This window comes from Macrobrachium nipponense, chromosome 25 (genome assembly GCF_015104395.2).
Source record: "Macrobrachium nipponense isolate FS-2020 chromosome 25, ASM1510439v2, whole genome shotgun sequence".
NCBI classification, from domain to species: domain Eukaryota; kingdom Metazoa; phylum Arthropoda; class Malacostraca; order Decapoda; family Palaemonidae; genus Macrobrachium; species Macrobrachium nipponense.
In genome coordinates, this window is record NC_087214.1 from 65,256,318 (window position 1) to 65,278,028 (window position 21,711).

The following is a 21,711-nucleotide window of genomic DNA, read 5'->3' on the forward strand; positions in this document are numbered from 1 at the left end:
TCATCGGCAGCCAGCGTGGTACTGGCGGCCGGTCCAGGGGCGAGCTGCTGGTAACAGCGGAAGTCTGGTGCAGGCAACACGAAGAAAACACAGGCGGCGGCGGCATACCCCTCCTCGGTACGGCGGCGACCGGCCCTAGAAGCGGCAGACGGCGTCACCCGACACAGCATGGGGAGTGTAAGACCAGCGGGGGGTAAGCAGCATAAGCGGCCGTGAAGGTTTGTAGTGGAGACCACTCCAAGGTCACCGCCCCAGACCTCGCTAGACTCTGCCAGCATTATCGGGATGGCTCTGCACGCCCTGCCCAGCCGCAGTGGTCCATACCTGTCCAAGGTCGTCTCCCACCGGCTGTAGCACCTGCGGTAGCACAGACGATTAGTAAGAGGGGTTCCCTCACGCACGGGGGGGGAGACATGCCCCACCCCACGAACGGAAGGAAGACCCCAAAAACAAAATATACGAGGAAGCTGAGCGGGTGGGGGGGCAGGAAAGAAGACGAAGAATCGGATACCAAGGGAGTCGCGGGAGAGCTTTCCGACGACTTCCCGGCAGACCTTCGCTTCCCCTACCCCGCACAGCAGTGAAAAGTAATATGAAAATGAAACAGAATACTGCACTTGCGATTCACTTCATAGAACTTAAAGAGGGAAAAATCAATTCCCGGTAAGAGCGGAAACTTGATCCATAATAATATGATGCTATCATAAATATATATGAAAATGAACAATACTGCACTTGCTATTTTCACTTTCACAGCAATAAATCGTAAGGATTAATTCCCGGGTAAGAGCGGAATTGATCCAAAATTAAATTTGATGCAATTAATAAATGAAAATTAAAAGAAAACTGCATTGCAAATCCACTTTCATTGCATTCTATTCATACAAAATAAGAGGCTCTTGCCGAGCGCAATCAAGCTCTCGGCAACGAACGCACAGGGCAAAAATATAATGAAAAAAGAGTACTTACATCTTTCAATTACACACTTTCGCCCAAAATACATGACTCGGCGCGAGTGCGCCCGCCCTCGGCACCGAGACATAATTCAAGGGTTCAATTCATGAAAAGAGCGGAAATCGCCGTCTCTACGGCGATAGCATCCATGTTGATTCATAATTAAGTAATGAAAAGTGAAAACAGTGTACTTACAGTTTCATTTTCAAGTCAAACCAACCATTAGTAGAAAAACACAATATAAACAAAGCATACGACGATGAAGCTGGGCAGAGAGCGATGACGAACACGTCCTTCACCACCCGCGGCCGAAAAGCAAAAAGAAAGTGATTCTTCACCTCTCGGGCGCGCGGGTGCGCGCACGATCGGACAAGCAGTTAACTACCGTTCTCCCTTGTTCGAAGCTTACGACCGTCCCAGCTGCCGCTAGTTACCTTCCTATTGTTAAAGGAACCGAGGGTTTTGTATTACGTATCGAACAACATAATTTTTCAATTCGAACTTCATTATTGTTTTGGTATAACGAATAATCACTTCTCTGAACACTGCAGTCATACAAACGATAATTGCCATAGATTATCGTATTGTTATTTGCGATTGGCGACGAAGCGTAAACGTAATAAACCCATTTTTACCTTATATATTATTGTCATATATTCATAATAAAATGCATATCTTATATATTATTGGCATATCTTCATAATAAAAAGCCTCTTCAAGGAATAATTCCTTGAGGAATGCATTTTTCAAAAGACAAAAATACACTTTACATGTTTACAGCATGCAATGATTACTATATTTTGATGTGATTACAGTAATATTACAGTAGTATGGTACTCTAAGCAGTACAGTAACTATTTTTTTTATCATAAATGTATATTCATTCAACGAAAAAGTATGTAGACCACCGTGACGTCACCAAACCTAGTCCTCGTTCGTTTACGCAAGTATCTCTAAAATTCTGCACAAATCACTTTACTTACTTTTTTGTGGAGCCCAAATACTACCTATATCCCGGAAAATTAACAAAATCGCAAATTTTATCATAGAGAAAGATTCACCAGTTACTGTTTTCTTCTTCTTTTCATGACTAAATGCATTTTTAGGATACACTCATTTACAAATTTTCAAATACTGTGAACGTAAATAGCAAAATCTCTCTCTCTCTCTCTCTCTCTCTCTCTCTCTCTCTCTCTCTCATATCACAGAAAAAACTATAATACTGATCTATTATTATTGTAATAAAAGAACAAAATGGTCCCAGACATTTGTTGGTACAAATGTTGCCATATTTTTATTCTTTCTGTGATTTACGAAACTGTGCTCCAATACAACTTTTAAAGTTGACTCAGTGATTATCACATTATTACAGTATACAAGAGAATATCTTATCAATATCCATTCTTCATTTCTTATCACCATAAAAATATTTAAAATAAAATTTCATTATGTTATCCTAGAGCTAAGCTGGTAACTACTCTTGTCCCAAGCTGCTCTCTCAAGCTATTCAACAGTTACTCTCATCCCAAGCTGCGCTCTCTCTCTCTCTCTCTCTCTCTCTCTCTCTCTCTCTCGTCTCTCTCTCTCTCTCTCTTCTCTCTCTCAATGAAATATGAATTACTGTATCATAATATCATAAACTATTATGTACAAAGTTAAAAATAATAATAATTCCATTAATAAATTCATTTCTTTTAGCAACTAAATTGTTTTCCAAAATAATTCTTTCGGTAATAAAAGTCCATCAGCTGATTCTAAACGTAAACAAAAGACAAAAACAGATTTTTATTGCTGTTTATACATTAATATTATAGTTGGGTACTGTAATCTTTACAGTAAATCATGTTTTTTATCATAAATATGTTCATTCACAAAATAAATATACTATGTACTTTTAGTTTGGTGCAGCAGCCAAATCATGAAAATAGAAAGGAATTGTTAGGTAATATACTTTTGTTTGCTGATCTGATGAAGGAGAAATTGAAGATAGGAAAGAATAACTTTGAAACTGTCTTGAATTTAGTTTGAGGTGATAGTTGAAAACATATTTGGTGCTTGAACTAAAGTAGGCAGTTATAAACATTGAAATAGTGGTCTTGGGTGGGTTAAATATTAAAGTAGGCAGTTTAAAGCAATTTTTAGGGGGGGTACCAGGATAACACGGGTATTTACTTATCACGGGGGGTTCTGGGCCCTATCCCCCGCGATTATTGAAGCCCTACTGTGGTCGCAATGACCAATCCATCTTCCTGTCCGACATATTCTTCGGAGTGATGTCCAGTACCCACTACTGGTCATCCATCCTGCTCCGAAGTCTCTTTCGCGGTCTCGGATCCACACACTGCAGCGAAGTCTCTTGCGGTCTCGTATCCCCCACCTGCAAAACCGAAGTTTCGCCTTGCCAGTCTCGTATCCCACTGCGGCGAAGTCTCTCACGGTCTCGTCGTCTCCGCAACGGATAAAGACCCGACACTCCATGGTGGGTGTCGATACTTATGGGTACCGGAACACGCCAGTAGGACAAAGCATTATAATGACTGACCTGGATCAACCGATACAAATTCCACAGTGTAGCTCGTGATGGTCTTGGACGGTTCAACAGCTGCCGACTGACTGTGTTCGGTTGTGCTGTGAGGAGAGCTGTCCATGCTTCCAAGGCGTAGTCAAGTGACCTTCTCCTTTTGAGGGGTTATGCCGAGAGATCATACAAATCGCCTATCAGTTGCCACCGATGCTGGAAGGCGAGATGATGATTCTCTCAAGGCATGTGCCCGACAGATGAAAGTCAATTGCCTTCTAGAGACCGAGGTCCCTGATGGCAAGACAGAAGTTCTCATAATAGTTGAATCTCAACTAAGGAAAAACAATACTAAGTACTGTTGAAGACGAAGGTGATAGGTGAATGCACACCTACGTCTTCACAGCTGAATTGAGAGAAGTTAACTATCAAGATTCTGAATGTAGAAAGTCCCGCCAATGGCACCAACCTGCGAAGACGGCTTAATCCCTGTTATTTACAGAGGACTGAAAACACTAAACCGCTACTTCATTGCTGTTCGGTGAGAAGTCGGAGTTGCAATGAAAGCGGAACGCTTTTCAGTAATGAAAACACAGGTATTGTACTGCCTGAAGAACCACTTCTCATGGGTTGAATCAGGGAGGGCATCTATATACTTGGAAGTAGAGCTGGCAGGGCGGGGAACAGGCGATGTCTTCCGTTATACATCTACAATTCGGGGTGGACAATGAACAATTGCACACCTACGAATACGAGATATATTTAAAAGACAAACTCAGATGTCTGATGAAATCATTCCGCGTCATCGCAGCGGGAGACTAGGCTACAGACTTCTGTTACTGTCCGGTAAACAGAAAGATGATAGCGAGTCTAGTGAGATATCTCTGTCTGAAAATTCTCACAACGTCAAAGGCTATGCAGTAGAGATGGTCATCCACGTAGCGAGAATTCCAGGCAACCAGAGACCTAAGCCTGTGATTGCCTGGCAGAGATTCGTTTCGGTAGTCAATCATCGCAGAGGAGAGAGACAAAATCTGACCGTACTATCTCGGAGAGCCAGCTGGTACTGGGCTGCAGCAGCGGCAGGCAGGGCTGGCAGGCAGCCCATACACCGCTCACTCGTCATCCTGAGTTGCCAGGTAATCCATTCCCAGAAGGAATGCGTTTGGCTAGAACCATCGAGCGCAAAAAAAAAAATACGCTCGAGCATTTGCATTTAATCGAAATGGATTTCGTTGAATGCAAACGCTGTGGTTTTGTTTGTAACAACACCACAAGTATCTCAAAATCAAAACTAGTAACTCCTGGGAGGTTGCAGGGCAGTCCCGAGTTCCAGTTCAATTACAAAGGTACTATTCGTCTCGGTCACAACCCGTAGAGTTAACTAAGGTATGTGCCTACACCTCAGACAATTCAACTGATAACAGAAGCATGTCGCGAGGGCAATATATGTAGCATATTTGTAGGTTCCTGTACATAGACCTCCATCCTAAATTCTCTTCCATTCAAGGAACAAAAATAAGGACTGGAAGCCGACCTCCCTTCATTCTCTAATGAAGAGAGCGAAGGTGAAGTTTTCCCGAAGGAATACTTCTACGGTGATAACAGGATACTGAAGACGATAGTTCAAGCCGAACTGGATGTTCCCACCCGTTCTTCTCTCTCCCGGGGTTGGCTGCCTACTGAGGCGAAGGACCATCAGGTCCATCCAGGCTGAGCCCCTCCCAAGATATTCTTCCTTCAGCAGCAGTACTTCTCTCGAACGCTAGAAACTCCAGGAATTTGAGCATTTGGCGAGATTCCCGATTATCGCAGTAACAATTATCTGGGATTCTTGTCTTGCCCACTCTGGACCGTGGTTTTGCCCAAGTGTTTTCATATCGTAGAAGACCAGAAACTCCGAAGAATTCTAAGCCCTCAGCAAAAGCCCCACTGAATTCATCAGACGATCATCGGGTGGTGGTCCTCCCGATTCCCGTAGAAATCGAGGATAGGGCAAGATCCTTCCTCAACGACGGGGACTTACGTCCGGTAGGACCTGAAGGTCTCTCCAGGAATGTAGTCCCCGACGTGGAATCCTACGGAGAACGCTCTGCAGGATCCCTCCCCTTCCCGTCTCAGCCATAGGGAGAGAGGGAATGGGGGAGGAAGATTGGACACTCGCTCGCCTTCCCAGCAGCACTAGCAGTCGGAGAAGCGAGTACGGGCAGCCATCACCGGCCGCTTGGAGTCTAGGAAAACATTACCGACTGGAGAAAACGTTTTCCCGAGGAGTGTTACGAACTTGTACTGTAGGTTAAACGTCTGCCGCCACCGTGACCGTTGTTTGGGTTGGGCTGAGTGAGCACCCGACAGGAGCGAGCCAATACGGTTCTCCGACGCGTCCCAGTCCTCGTCGAGGTCGAAACCTCTCAAGAGGAACAAAGGGGGAGCCCACCCCGGTCTCTGTGTGCATGGTCCAGCGGGACCATCACGTGAATGGCAGTGATGGTCACTTCCGAGAGTCTGGGAAGCGTCATTTGTCCTCGCTAGCCCCCCCACTATCTCCTCCAACCACTTGGAGCGATGATCTGTTGGTCACAAGACTGAACCAGGCTCGTGGCCGGACCGTAAGAAGTGCATTCATCACAGTCACTCCTGTTCGCCTCGTTCCTCCCGGTGTAGCCTGAGGAGGTTGAAGGGACAGGCGAGGAAGACCTGACGCTCCTACCCTGCCTATTAGCAGAACCAGTAGGCTGGGAGGACTGTAGGCACTCACCAACCCATGGTGGCAATCGAGCTGCAGGTCTGGACCAGCGGTCTTCTTGCGGAGAAACGCTGGACCAAGGACAGAGCGTCGGTCTCTTGCATCATGAGAGCTGCTACGAGCGCTCCTCCCCTGCCTACCAGCGTAACCGGTAGGCTGGGAGGACTGCAGGTGATCACCAACCACGGTGGCGGTCGAGCTGCAGGTCTGGACCAGCGGTCTACTTCTGGAGAAGCGCTGGACCAAGGACAGTAGTGTTGGTCTCGCGCATCAGGGGAGCTGCTCCCGAGCGAGCACCGTCCTCTCGACGCTCCCAGGTGAGGCTGGACCCGGTGGCCAGGGGGGAACCTCTTCCCAGCCTCGCTACATGAACGGTCTGGTGGGAACGTCACGTCAACCCTAGGAACCGGCAGATCGCCACGAGAGCAATCGCTGGCCTGGCGGGAGTCGCCTGAGCAACTGCCACCAATCTTCTGCTCCGTGCCTGGGTCCTGGTAGTGAGCAGGATCGGCTGCCTGGACCCTGGCTGCAGTCACCCACGGGCGACCGTACACTCGGTACCTCTCGCGAACGAGCAACTGAGGCGGTCCCTGGCGCCGAGGCAGAACCTCTGGCGCCAGGAGAGGAGATACCGGTGTTAGCCGGTACCCCTCCGGTCCCCATCTTCTTCTTCCTTGCAGAAGGAGAGACAGGCCCCGTTCCCGAAGGAACAGGAGGACCAGCGGAAGCCCCAACTGTCCCACCGGAGTGGGACAGACCCTTAGAAGTCTCTGAGCAAGACTTCTTAGGGGGGGAGGAGGCTACCTTCTTCTTCTTTGGCTGGGGGGGCCTCGGAAGTCGAAGGGGAAGAGGCAGCAGAAGACGACAGCAACTCCTTCCTCTTCTTCCTCGCCAGTTTCCTCAGGACAACCGACAGGAGGGCTATGAAACTCTTACCTGGCAGGTGAAGCGTCTGCCACCCCCCAGACTGGTCGGCGTCATCTGGGTGGGCCTGAGCATGTACCTGACAGGCGACAGCCAATACTGTCCTCCGACTTTTCCAAGTCCTCGTTGAGGCCGAAACCTCTCTGAAAGAAAAGGATTAATTAAAAGAGGGCTGGATGGCCCGCCTCCAACGGTCTCTGCGAGCATGGACCCGTGGGAACGTCACGTCAACCCTGGGCACCGGACGATCGCTGCGAGAGCGATCGCCGGTCCGGCGAGAGCCGAGCAACTCCTACCATCTTCCACTCTGTGCCTGGGTCCTGACACGGTGAGCGAACTCAGCAGTCTGGACCCTGGCTGCACGGTCACCCGTAGGTGACCGTACACTCACTAACGCTCACAAGCTTCATGGTCCCCGTCAGCTTCCTCCCCGAGGGAGGAGAGACGGGCCCCGTTCCTGGAAGAACGGGAGGGCCAGCGAAAGACCCACCTGTCTCACCAGAGCAAGACAGACCCTTAGAAGTCCCATGACGAGACTTCTTAGGGGGGAAGACCACCTTCTCTTTTACGGCAGAGCCTAAAAGTCGAAGGGGAGGAGGCAAGAAGATATGATGATCTTGAAGAGGAGGATGACGACATTTGACGAGCTCTCTTCCTCTTCGGTTCCTCCGAATTCTGCCAGACTGCTACCATCAGGAGTAGAAAAACCTCACAGGGCAGCACGACAGCTTTGTCCAGTGACATTACTCCCGGGTAGTAGTTGTAATGAATATGATTATCAGCAGGGGATCAGTACACACACTCGAGGATCAGTACGCAACATGCTACGAGTCATAGGTACAATTCCAAGGTTAGGACAACCAATACAAAGAGCATCCAACCAATACTGCTGAAAACAATCACTACTAGTCTGTAAAATAAGGAAAAAAATTAAAGTAATGAGGATACTCCTCGCGCATCCAAGGGCACCGCCCTCCGAAGTGAGAGGAGATCCTCCAACATCAACACCGTACGCCCATCCTTCTACCTTCTTCCGATACTAAGTGAAAGGAAGGAGAAGAGAAATTACCATAACAACAAAACACAGACAAACCTTTGAAGTTCCCTCGGTAATTCCCAAGGGTAAGCGTAATTTCCGGATGAATACATGTCCCGTTACAGGATCAATATCACTTACGTTAAATACATGTCTCATCCTCACGTTAAATACATATCTCATCCTCATGCAGGTCTGAGCCACTGTTAAAGGGCGAAAGAATGTAAATACATAATATGTTGGCATACCTTAGCCGCCGACTCTTAACACAAGTAGAGGGGCGGTTACAAAGGCTATCACAAAGTGGGTTTGTATATTAACCCTCTTACGCCGACTGGACGTATTTTACATCGACATTTTTTGTCTCCCGTGTGCCGACTGGACGTATTTTACGTCGACTTACAAAAGTTTTTTTTAAAATTTGCGGAAAAATACTTATAGGCCTACCAGCCTAAAACTTTTGAATCACGCGCCTTGGGGGATGCTGGGAGTTCACGGATCAAGGTGTTGTTTTGTTTACAATCGTTACGCAGGCGCGCAAGCGCGAATTTCTTTCTCGCCGCACTAAAAAGTATCTGTGACACATCTCGGAAATTATTTCGTCACTGACATAATTTTTGTACCATTGTAAATTAGCTGTTACATGAAGTATTATATATGAAAATGTGCGCATTTTTATGTAGAATAGAACAATAAAATACTCATGATTGTAGCTTTTATCAGTTTTGAGATATTTTCATATAAATAACGATAATTGCCAAACTTTCAACCTTCGGTCAACTTTGACTCTACCGAAATGGTCGAAAAACGCAATTGTAAGCTAAAACTCTTATATTTTAGTAATATTCAATCATTTACCTTAATTTTGCAACTAATTGGAAGTCTCTAGCACAATATTTCGATTTATGGTGAATTTATGAAAAAACTTTTTCCTTACGTCCGCGCGGTAACTCTTCCGAAAAAAATCATACATGCGATTGTGGTAATGTTTGCACCATTTTAAAATTAGCCGTTATATAAAGTTTTATATATGGAAATGTGTGCAATTTCATGCACAATAAAACTAAAAACAACCCATGGTTGTAGCTTTTATCAGTTTTGAGATATTTTCATATAAATAACGATAATTGCCAAAATTTCAACTTTGGTCAACTTTGACTCTACCGAAATGGTTGAAAAGCGCATTTCTAAGCTAAAACGCTTATATTCTAGTAATATTCAAGCATTTACCTTCATTTTGCAACAAATTGGAAGTCTCTAGCACAATATTTCGATTTATGGTGAATTTATGAAAAAAATAACATTTTCTTTACGTCCGCGCGGTAACTTCCGAAAAAATCATACGTGCGATTGTGGTAATGTTTGCACCATTTTAAATTAGCCGTTACATAAAGTTTTATATATAAAAATGTGCGCAAATTCATGTAGAATACAACAAAAAATAATTTAAGGTTGTAGCTTTTCTCATTTTTGAAATATTTGCATATAAATCACAATAAATAGAAAAAAACCACATTCGGTCAACTTTGACTCTACCGAAATGGTCGAAAAACGCAATTGTAAGCTAAACTCTACAGTCTAGTAATATTCAGTCATTTATCTTCATCTTGAAACAAATTCGAAGTCTCTAGCAAAATATTTAGATTTATGGTGAATTTAAAAAAAAATCTTTCCTTCCCTCCGCGCGCGGATTCTCAGCCCAAAAATCTCCGAAATGCGTACGTCCCATTCTCTGAATATTTGCTACGTTTCATATTAGGCATTTCATAGAGTTTTATATATGAAAATGTGCGCAATTTCATGTAGAATAAAACAAAAAATATTTGAAGGTTGTAGCTTTTCTTATTTCCGAAATAATTGCATATAAATAATATATATATAAAAAAATTCGACATTCGGTCAACTTTAACTCGTCAGATATGGTCGAAAACTGTAATTGTAAGCTAATACTCTTACAGTATAGTAATATTCAATCATTTGTCTTCATTTTGAAAGAAATTGGAAGTCTCTAGGACAATATTTAGATTTATGGTGAATTTTTGAAAAAAATATTTGTTTACGTCCGCGCGTTTGACGAATTCCAAATGCATTATTTTGTGATAATATTTTCTCTGTGTTGCTTTTATCGTTTTACAATGTGTTATATACCAAAATGATTGCAATTTAGTGTACATTACAACGAAAAAAAAGTAACTTGTTACCTTTAACCGTTTTGCGCACAGCGCGATTTGAATACAATTATATATGAAATTTTGTTTTTGCGCTATCATATATCGCATTATTTATATATGATAATGATAATTTTTTTCATTTCTGATGGTTGCATACTAAACTTCAGGCAATGACAAAAAATGGAGCCAAAAATGAACTCTTAATCTTGAAAACTAAGCGCGGTGTGATTTTTTGAAAAAAATATTTTTTCCGCTTCCGCGCTCACTCCGAAACCCCTCCGGCATACGGGAGACAATTTTTTATTTACCGCTCCGGCGTAAGAGGGTTAATTGAAAAACAAGGACAAACCTTTGTTTAGTATTAATATCAAACACCGAATATGTATAATTATTTAAAACAAAAAAGCCAAAAAGGATCCCACTGGGAAAAAAGTTCAACGACCAGTCAGCCGGAGCTCACAAACACAAGTCTTCATCGGAAGACGGCCGAAAGCAAAGTGGTGTGTTTACATCCGGGCAGGCTAGCCTGCCTCATAATAGTTACTGCCTAACCACCTTGTTCAAGATTCAACGGCCGTAATTCCAGCTACGCCGTAAGTACATTCCTATTGCTAAAGGACCGAGGGTTAGTATTACATGTCGGAACAATTCTGTAATCTCAGATTGTGGAAAGGCACTAGCAAAAGAGGTATTACTGTATGTACCAATGTAAACACATAAAACAGTACAAATTATGAGAAACCCTCATAAATGTATGTGATATTATGCTCTTGAAAAGAGAAAGGAAATGAAAAGAGTAAGATCAACTACTTTATGCTCTTAAAAGTTATACTAATCAAAATTAAAGAAAACATAGAAAGCTGTTAATGACTGCATAACAGGACAAATTTTTTCCTTCAGCTTGGTACAACTGCCATTTCACAAAGGAAATAAAAAAAATAGATTAATAAAAGTTCAAATTGTATTCTGAAATGATTAAAATAACATTATGACTTACAGAGGAGCTCAGATGTGATAAGACAGTTGCCATAGCAACTATTTGTTTAACTTGCTCTTGACTCCTTGGAACGTCATTCTCTCGATGTCTCCAGTTTGCATTGTTTTCTTAAAGACACGAGAAACTATGAAAAAAGTGTAGTTTACAATTGAAAAACAAAGTAGAATTAAAAACCTGCTTCAAGTTCTGTCATCTTCTCATCTACATGCCAATTCCCAATGTTGGATATATCAATGTAAACACTACAAAGCAGCTCCCTTGCAACCACAATGAAAAAGGAGTGTTGAGGTGCCCCTCACCTCTTCCGTCACTATGATTTAGTAACTTATTCATTATATCCAACATGTTTTAGATTATCACATCCACCACTATTTCCTGCCTGTTCTACTCGAGCTTTTGCCTGTGATTTTACCGTCTACATTTCTTTCCTTCATCTCCAAGGTGTCGTTTACAAATTTCATTCTCCCAGTGGGTCAAATTGCATTCTATCTTAAACTGCTCTTCATAACCTAACAAATCATAATTAAAAGGGTTTTTGTTTAGGTAACCAATAATTCAAAAAGGTTTAATGTCTCCAAATCACACTTAATTTCTTGTCTATAATCATAACCAGGTGAGCTGTCCTATATGACCCATAGTAAACTGCTTCTTTAAGGCTATACAGTGTTTTGGGAATTCAGATTACTGCACTTCAAAAAATTGCCTTAAAGCTACATAACTTACAGTTTTATTCTCTTACCATAATTATTTTTGTTATCTCATTTACTTCATCTCTTATCTCTTATTTTTTATCTTTGAAGAGGAAAATTGGTGCAAGGTAAGGGAGGTTGGATAGTTTTTACAGACAGAGACAAAGGGAACAGATGAAAAAGACAAAAAACAATGAACAATGAAGCTGATGGCCAAAGGAACACTGCAAAAATCTAACTTCATCACCAGGGTGCCATGCAAGTATTTCAGTAACCCCTTACACTAAGAGTGGAAGTCTAATAATCCGGTGAAATATTCAAAGCAAAATAAAGGCATTCAGATAATTCCAAATTAAGGTTCTTTCTTTTATCATTAATTTAAAAAAGAGAAAAGAGGTATTCATAGAGATCATATCTTTGCCTCAATATAAGCTTTTCACAGGACAAATCAACTAAGCTTATGAACCTATTGTTTTATGACACTAAACTATAAATATTATTCCTTAACTGAAAGTATGAAATAAAAAAACTAAATACTAATTTACATACTACATGATATTGTTTGAATGGTTAGTAATTAATTTCCTAATACTCATCACCATTTTCACTAGCTGGTAAAGATTCAGTAACTTACCCATTTTTTTCTGAAATCTTTCCTCACCATCATTTGCAGAAGCCTTTTGAGTTGCTCCTGCCATCTGTAATAAAGCTTGCAATGGCCCCTATAACATAGAATAAAGAATAATTAAAATGTTTACTTCATATACAAAACACTTATATATACATAGGTTTTTGTTTCTGCCAAGACCACCTGAAAGGGATTTGTAAAACCATGGTTGATCTTATAATAAACCCATGCAATTTAACACAAGACTGCTTACAAAATGGCCTTTCAACCTTAGTATTTTGTAATCCCTGTTACCCAAGGTGAAACCAAAGGCAATATTCAAGATAGGTATAGCAAATTTCATGTAGACATTTCTCCTTGGTTGTCCAAAGCCACCTGATTTCTTTCATTGCCACCATCTAAACATAACCTCTGAAATTGACCCTAATGGACGGATACCCTCATATAAGTTGCAATAACAGGTTTTGGGTGGTGGATGGATTCACCCATGTTGAGGATCAATACTGCATGCCATTGATTTGGAGGAACCCGGTGGGAAAGCGGTTCCAATACTTCGATTGCCCATATATTCACTCATGGCAACTTTGAGACTGACTCAGAATGAGATTGTAGGTAGTTCAGGAGTTAGTTGTGATCTTGACTTCAAGGGGGGCATGTTGTGTTTCTCTTCCTTCCAAAATGTCTTTATTTTTTTGCTCATAAATAAACCCATGGGTTGCTGTTGGTTTGAGTTCTTATGTTTTATTATTTGATGTCAATTATAATTGCAATTTTGCAATGAAGTCAAAGAAATATCAGAAAAAACATGTAGAATCCAAAAAAGTTATAGCATGTTCGATCTCTAAATTTTCGTAAATATTTTACAATTATACTCAGAATTTGTTACTGATTTTAGTTCTTATCTGTTTTGATATTGTGTGAGCTGTAATTAGTTTTGATATTGTGTGAGCTGTAATTAGTTTTGATATTGTGTGAGCTGTAATTAGTTATGATATTGTGTGAGCTGTAATTAGTTTTGATATTGTGTGAGTTGTAATTATAATTTCACAAAATAAAATTATTAGATAAAACATGTATAACTTGGTAAAAGGTACGATTTTGTAAAAGAGGCCCCACAAGGGGGTGTAAATAGTCTTTTTAACTTCTTGTGGAAGGTAGGGAGAATTTTTTAACATTCTTTTTCTTACATCATTGCATTTGTATATCTTCCTCTTTCTATTGTTGTGTTTTTTCTTAAATGGCCAACCTCAAAGTTTCCCCAGCCTGAGGTGCTGCATATGTTTTTAAGCCCAGCTCTTAAAGGGTTATTAACCTCTCCCTCCTGTCTTTGCAAATCGTTCATTTGCCTTTACAATTCTACCTCAAGTTTTCCTTATATTATTTACTTGTAATTTTTACTTATAGTACAATTGAGACAAATTAATCACTACATTACAAAGAAAATACACAACGTTTTAAAAATATTAACTGAGACAGTACAAGGAAAAAATGGGAAAATTAAGGCCACCAAATGATATGTCTGCTATCGAGCAGATTGAGGAACAAAATATGCACTCTGGCAGAAAAGAGCACTCCTGCTACCTGGTAATGTTTTGCTATTTGAAATGATATTGTTAGTATACAATAAAGTTTTGTACATACTTACCCGGCAGATATATACTTAGCTATAGTCTCTGACGTCCCGACAGAATTCAAAACTCGCGGCACACGCGACAGGTAGGTCAGGTGACCAGCCCACTCCCGCCGCTGGGTGGCGGGACTAGGAACCATTCCCGTTTTCTAATCAGATTTTTCTCTTCCACCTGTCTCCTGAGGGGAGGCTGGGCGGGCCATTAACCCTTAAACGCCGAAGCGGTAAAAAAAAAAATGTCTCCCGTGTGCCGGAGACGTTTCAGAGTGAGCGCGGGAGCGGAAAAAATATTTTTTTCAAAAAATCATAGCGCGCTTAGTTTTGAAGAGTAAGAGAGTTCATTTTTGGCTCCTTTTTTTGTCATTGCCTGAAGTTTAGTATGCAACCATCAGAAATGAAAAAAATTATCATTATCATATATAAATAATGCGATATATGATAGCACAAAAACGAAATTTCATATATAATTGTATTCAAATCGCGCTGTGCGCAAAACGGTTGAAGGTAACAAGTTACTTTTTTTTTCGATGTAATTTACACTAAATTGCGATCATTTTGGTATATAACAAATTGTAAAACGATAAAAGCAACACAGAGAAAATATTATCACAAAATAATGCATGAATTCGTAACGCGCAGACGTAAACACATATTTTTTTTCAAAAATTCACCATAAATCTAAATATTGTCCTAGAGACTTCCAATTTCTTTCAAAATGAAGACAAATGATTGAATATTACTATACTGTAAGAGTATTAGCTTACAAATGCAGTTTTCGACCATATCTGACGAGTTAAAGTTGACCGAATGTCGAATTTTTTTATATATATTTTTTATATCAATTATTTCGGAAATAAGAAAAGCTACAACCTTCAAATATTTTTTGTTTTATTCTACATGGAAATTGCGCACATTTTCATATATAAAACTCTATGATATGCCTAATATGAAATGGAGCAAATATTCCGAGAATGGGACTTACGCATTTCGGAGATTTGTGGCGGAGAATCCGCGCACGGAGGGAAGGAAAGTTTTTTTTAAAAATTCACCATAAATTTAAATATTGTGCTAGAGACTTTGAATTAGTTTCACGATGAAGATAAATGACTGAATATTACTAGACTGTAAGAGTTTTATCTTACAATTGCGTTTTTCGACCATTTCGGTAGTCAAATTTGACAGAACGTGGTTTTTTTTCTATTTATCGTGATTTATATGCAAATATTTCAAAAATGAGAAAAGCTACAACCTTCAACTATTTTTAGTTGTATTATACATGAAATTGCGCACATTTTCATACATAAAACGTTATGTAACGGCTAATTTAAAATGGTGCAAACATTACCACAATCGCATGTATGATTATTTTCGGAAGAGTTACCTTGCGGACGTAAGGAAAAAGTTTTTTCATAAATTCACCATAAATCGAAATATTGTGCTAGAGACTTCCAATTAGTTGCAAAATTAAGTTAAATGATTGAATATTACTAAAATATAAGAGTTTTAGCTTACAATTGCTTTTTCGACCATTTCGGTAGAGTCAAAGTTGACCGAAGGTTGAAATTTTGGCACTTATCGTTATTTATATGAAAATATCTCAAAACTGATAAAAGCTACAATCATGAGTATTTTTTCGTTGTATTCTACATAAAAATGCGCACATTTTCATATATAATAGTCCATGTAACGGCTAATTTAAAATGGTAAAAAAATTATGTCAAAGTGACGAAATAATTTCCGAGATGTGTCACAGATACTTTTTAGTGCGGCGAGAAAGAAATTCGCGCTTGCGCGCCTGCGTAACGATTGTAAACAAAACAACACCTTGATCCGTGAACTCCCAGCATCCCCCAAGGCGCGTGATTCAAGAGTTTTCGGCTGGTAGGCCTAAAAGTATTTTTCCGCGAATTTTTAAAAAAACTTTTGTATGTCGACGTAAAATACGTCCAGTCGGCACCTGAGAGACAAAAAATGTCGACGTAAAATACGTCCAGTCGGCGTTTAAGGGTTAATCGTATACATCTGCCGGGTAAGTATGTACAAAACTTTATTGTATACTAACAATATCATTTTTGTACATGCAACTTCCCCGGCAGATATATACTTAGCTGATTGACACCCTTGGTGGAGGGCAAGAGACAGTTACATAATAAATATTTATGAATATAAAAACGGGAAAACAACATACGTTGTAGGTATATTAAAAAACAACCTTGGTTCCTACCTGATATGGAAGAAGACTTCATTGATACTGTCTATGAGTCTGCTTGCCACCAGAGTTTCAGAGAGGATGAGACCTGCGACTGATAACCCTTTTGGATCATGCCAATGGGGGCTTACCCGCTTACATGGCAGAGCCTTTTCTTGGATCGTACCAATGGGGGCTGACCCACTTACATGGCAGAACCTTGACCTGTATCATACCAACGGGGGCTAACCCTCTTACATGATAGAGCTTTAGGTAACTAAGACACTACAAGGAGCATAACAACCAATCCCGACCACCTGACCACACTAACATGTTATAACTACGATTTGAAAGGGGTCAACTCCTGCACCCTCTTTCAATCGACCAAATAAACGCACCAAAAACCATTAAAAACCCTAACATAATAAAACTAAAAAGGATTGGGTTCAGCTCCCTGTCCCAGCAACGAATCCGCAGATACGTAAGCTCCTAGAGTAAAGCATTTATCATACGTCACTTGAATGTCTCTCAAGTAATGAGATGCAAAGACTGAATTGCATCTCCAAAAAGTTGACTCCACGAGATTCTGTATAGACAAGTTCTTGTGGAATGCTAAAGAGGTAGCGACTGCTCTTACCTCGTGAGCTTTAACTCTAAGGAGGTCCAGTTGTTCTTCTTTACACGCTAAATTGGCTTCCTTGATTACATCTTTGATGAAGAACGCCTGAGCATTTTTTGAGATCTGTCTTTTGGGATCTCTAACTGAGCACCATAAACTATCCTTATTCCCCTTCAGTTTGTTCTTCCTCTCTAAGTAGAACTTAAGGCTTCTAACTGGGCAAAGAGCCCTTTCTTGTTCTGTTCCCACTAGAGACGAAAGTCCTTTTACCTCGAAGGTTCTAGGCCAAGGTTTCGAAGGGTTTTCATTCTTCGCCAGAAACAGTGGTTTGAAGGAACAAAACGCCAAGTCGTTCCTGAAGCCAACATTATGCTCTAAGGCTTGTAGCTCGCTTACCCTTTTTGCTGAGGCTAGCGCGACCAGGAATAACGACTTCCTTGTTAAATCTCTAAACGTAGCCTTACGTGGAGGTTCAAATTTGGGGGTCATCAAGTACTTTAGGACCACGTACAGGTTCCAACTTGGTGCTCTAATGATTTTAGTCTTCGACGTCTCGAAAGATCTAATCAGATCATGCAGATCTTTGTCTTCTGAAATGTTAAGGCCTCTAAGCCTGAAGACTTGACGAAAGCATACTTTTATAGCCCTTAATCGTAGCGACTGCTAGATTACCTTTTTCCTTCAAGTAAAGGAGGAAATCAGCTATATCTGTCACAGAGGTACTGGAAGAGGATATTTTCTGAGTTCTACACCATCTGCGAAACACATCCCACTTCGACTGGTAGACTCGAATAGTAGATGGCCTCCTTGCTCTTGCGATAGCTTTCGCAACCTCTCGAGAAAAACCTCACGTTCTGACAAGTCCTTCGATAGTCTGAAGGCAGTCAGAACGAGAGCGGGCAGGTTTTTGTGATACCTGTCGAAGTGGGGTTGTTTGAGAAGATCGCTCCTGTTTGGGAGAGATCTCGGAAAGTCTACTATCCATCCCAGTACCTCTGTGTACCAGTTTTGCGCTGGCCAGAACGGGGCTATGAGGGTCAGTTTGGCTCCCTCTGCTGCTGCAAATTTTCTTACCACTTCTGATACGATCTTGACGGTGGAAAAGCATATCCGTCTATTCCGGACCAATCGAGGAGAAGGCCGTCCACAGCAACCGCCCTTGGGTCGGCGATCGGGGAGCAGTAATTTTCCAGCCAGAGGTTCCATAGTCTGTTGCATATCTCTTGATGCAAGGTCCATTCTGTAGGCAGTACTTGGTCCTTCCTGCTCAGAAGGTCGGCTCTTACATTTTTCTCTCCTTGAATGAATCTTGTCAGGAGAGTGATCTTTCTCTCTTTTGCCCAAAGCAGTAATTCTTTTGCCTTTTTGTAAAGGGAGAACGAGTGCGTCCCTCCTTGCTTCCTGATGTAAACTAAGGCTGTTGTATTGTCCGAATTGATCTGCAGGACTGAACCTGAGATCTGAGCCTTCAAGTGTATGAGAGACAGGTGAATCGCTGTCAATTCCTTTAAATTGATGTGCCAGGACACCTGTTCTCCCCGCCAGGTGCCTGACACTTCTCTCGTCCCTAGAGTGGCTCCCCACCCCGAATCTGAGGCGTCAGAATATAACACTAGCCGAGGGTTCGGAACGTGAAGGGATACTCCTTTGTTGAGCCTGCACGGATTCATCCACCAAAGAAGATCCTCCTTTATTTTCTTCGAAATCTGGAAGGAATCGGACAGATTTTGGGACCTCTGATCCCAATGTTCTCTTAGGTAGAACTGTAAAGGCCTTAGGTGAAGCCTTCCTAGAGAAATGAACTGTTCCAATGAGGAAAGGGTCCCCAGAAGACTCATCCATTCCCTCGCGGAACATTGTTCTTTCTCTAGGAAGGTTGCTACTTTTTCCAAGCAGCGGTTCTGTCTTTCCTGTGATGGAAATACAAGAAAACCCCAAAAATCCATCCGAATCCCCAGATAAACAATGTTCTGCTGGGGAATCATCTGGGATTTCTCGAGGTTTACTAACAGTCCCAAGGACTGTGTTAACTTCAATGTCAGATTTAAGTCCTCCAGACATCTGACTCGCGACTGTGCTCGTATCAGCCAATCGTCTAGATACAAGGATATTCGAATCCCTTCGAGATGAAGCCATTGCGCCACATTTTTCATCAGTCCTGTGAAAACTTGAGGGGCTGTTGAGAGTCCGAAGCATAGGGCCCAAAATTGAAAAACTCTTCCTTGAGCCATAAACCTGAGGTATTTCCTGGAAGACGGGTGTATTAGCACATGGAAATACGCATCCTGCAGGTCCAGGGATACCATCCAGTCCCCTGGACGAAGGGCTGCTAAAACCGAGGATGTCGTCTCCATCGTGAACTTCCTCTTTGCTACGAACACGTTCAGGGCGCTCACATCCAGAACTGGCCTCCAACCTCCTGAACTTTTCGGAACCAAGAACAGTGCGATTGTAAAACCCCTGAGAAGAGAGATCTTTTACTTCCTCTATGGCTTCCTTGTAAAGCATATGCTCCACGAGATGTAGAAGGGCTTGTTTCTTGACAGAGTCCTTGTAATTTGCTGTCAACTCCCTTGGAGTTGTAGTCAAGGGAGGTTTTTCCCTGAAGGGGATTAAGTATCCTTTCTTTAGGATGGATAGGGACCAGGCATCGGCACCTTTCTGTGCCCAAGTTTTGTAAAAGTTTAGAAGCCTGGCACCCACTTTTGTCTGGAGGACAGCAGTCTCATTGGTTCTTGACGAACGGCCTTCGAGAAGACCTTCCTCTCTTCTCAGATCGTCTACTTCTAAGAGAGGATCTAGGGGCGGACCTTCCCTGAAAGGGCTGCTGGAAGGGAACTTTCTCCTTCTTCGTTACCTGAACAGCAGGTTTAAGCCTTTTAGCCAACTGGGCCAACAGGTCCTGTGTGGCCTTTTCTGATAAGGTCCTCGAAATATCCTTCACGATTTCCTGAGGAAAGAGGTGACTAGAGAGGGGCGCGTACAAAAGGGAGGATCTCTGAAGAGGCGAAACAGATTTCGTTAAGAAGGAGCTAAACACTGCCCTCTTCTTCAAAATGAAGTTTTTATGTTAAAACAAAGTTTAATGTATACTTACCTGGCAGGTATATATATAGCTATATTCTCTGTTCCACCTGGCAGAAATTTTCAAAACTCGCGGCAAACGCTAGTAACCTATTAGTAGTTCAGGCAACCACCAGCCCGTTACCATGGCGCTAGCGCTAGGAACCGTTCCCAATTGGGCCAGATTTTCTCTGAACCCTGTCTCCTGAGGGGAGGAGGGTGGGCATTAAATTATATATACCTGCCAGGTAAGTATACATTAAACTTTGTTTTAACATAAAAACTTCATTTTAATGTATGACACTTACCTGGCAAGTATATATATAGCTGATTGACACATTTGGAGGTGGGTCAAAGACAGCAACATTATTAGAGTATAAAAATATTATTAAAATATTATTAAAACTCTAGGTTCCTTACCTGCTAAGGTAGCTGACTTCATAGGTCCTGCCTCTAAGCCTGCTTAAACCTTAGGAGCTCTCAACAAGGAAGTGTCCTGTATGTTGAAGAAGCTAAGACTGGAACTGACAACTGGACGTGACCAATGTGTTGACAGAACCGTACAGCCCTCTTATGCCACGGCATTCAAGCTAGTAATAGATCATTTACCTGAACTACACACACACCACACTAAGATAATACTAACAAGACTGATAAAAGTACAGAACACTTTTCTCAGACGACCAAAAAAAAAACACAAACACCATCACCTAATAAAATCAACTAGCTTAAAAGAAGGTTATGGGGTAGTAACTCCTTTGCCCAATACTGTACCAGAGGACACGTATGGACCTAGCGTCTGACAATTATCAAAGGTTGTCTGAATATCCCTAAGATAATGAGACGCAAATATTGAATTAGTTCTCCAATATGTGTTCAATAATTTCTTTGAGGGCTAAATTCTTTTTAAAAGCTAATGAAGTCGCAACTGCCCTGACTTCATGAGCCTTCACTTTCAAAATACCAAAGCTCTGCTCTTGACACAACATATGAGCTTCTCTAATCAACTCTCTCATGAAGAAGGCTAGAGCGTTCTTCGTCATGGGTCTACTGGGGTCTTTAACTGAACACCAAAGAGCATCAGAATTCCCTCTGATCTCTCTTGTTCTTTCCATATAAAAACGCAATGCTCTCACTGGCAGAGAACTCTTTCTTGCTCATGACCCACTAACTCAGAAAGACCCAAAACTTCAAAGGATCTAGGCCAAGGATTAGCCGGATTCTCATTCTTGGCCAAGAAACCTTCCTGGAATGAACACACTGCGTTACCATGTCTCCATCCCACCTTCTTCGATATGGCCTGAAGCTCACTAGCTCTTTTAGCCGTTGCCAAAGCGACTTAAAAGATAGTTTTCTTAGCAACATCTCTGAGAGAGGATTTCTCTAAAGGCTCGAATTTGCTAGAGGTTAAATACTTCAAGACAACATCGAGGTTCCAAGCAGGTGGCCTGCATTGGGGTTGTTTCTTGGTACCAAATGACCTAATCAGATCTCTAAGGTCTAAGTTATTAGAGATGTCTAGATCTCTGTGTCTAAACACTGAGGTTA

At 41.7% G+C, this 21,711-nt stretch overlaps 2 protein-coding genes across 3 annotated transcripts in view; both read right to left on the minus strand.

Annotated features, from left to right (window-relative positions):
* The window catches only part of LOC135199477 (leucine carboxyl methyltransferase 1-like), a 344,037-nt gene that overhangs the window by 147,311 nt on the left and 175,015 nt on the right, over positions 1–21,711 (minus strand). The window lies entirely within an intron of this gene.
* LOC135199472 (HEAT repeat-containing protein 6-like) overlaps positions 1–21,711 on the minus strand; it is a 138,267-nt gene that overhangs the window by 23,543 nt on the left and 93,013 nt on the right. For both annotated transcript variants that reach the window (XM_064227562.1, XM_064227561.1), the window contains exons 12-13: positions 12,670–12,757; positions 11,347–11,453 (exon numbers count right to left, since the gene is read on the minus strand). In XM_064227562.1, the coding sequence (XP_064083632.1) occupies positions 11,347–11,453; positions 12,670–12,757 (195 nt within the window). The remainder of the gene's footprint in view (positions 1–11,346; positions 11,454–12,669; positions 12,758–21,711) is intronic.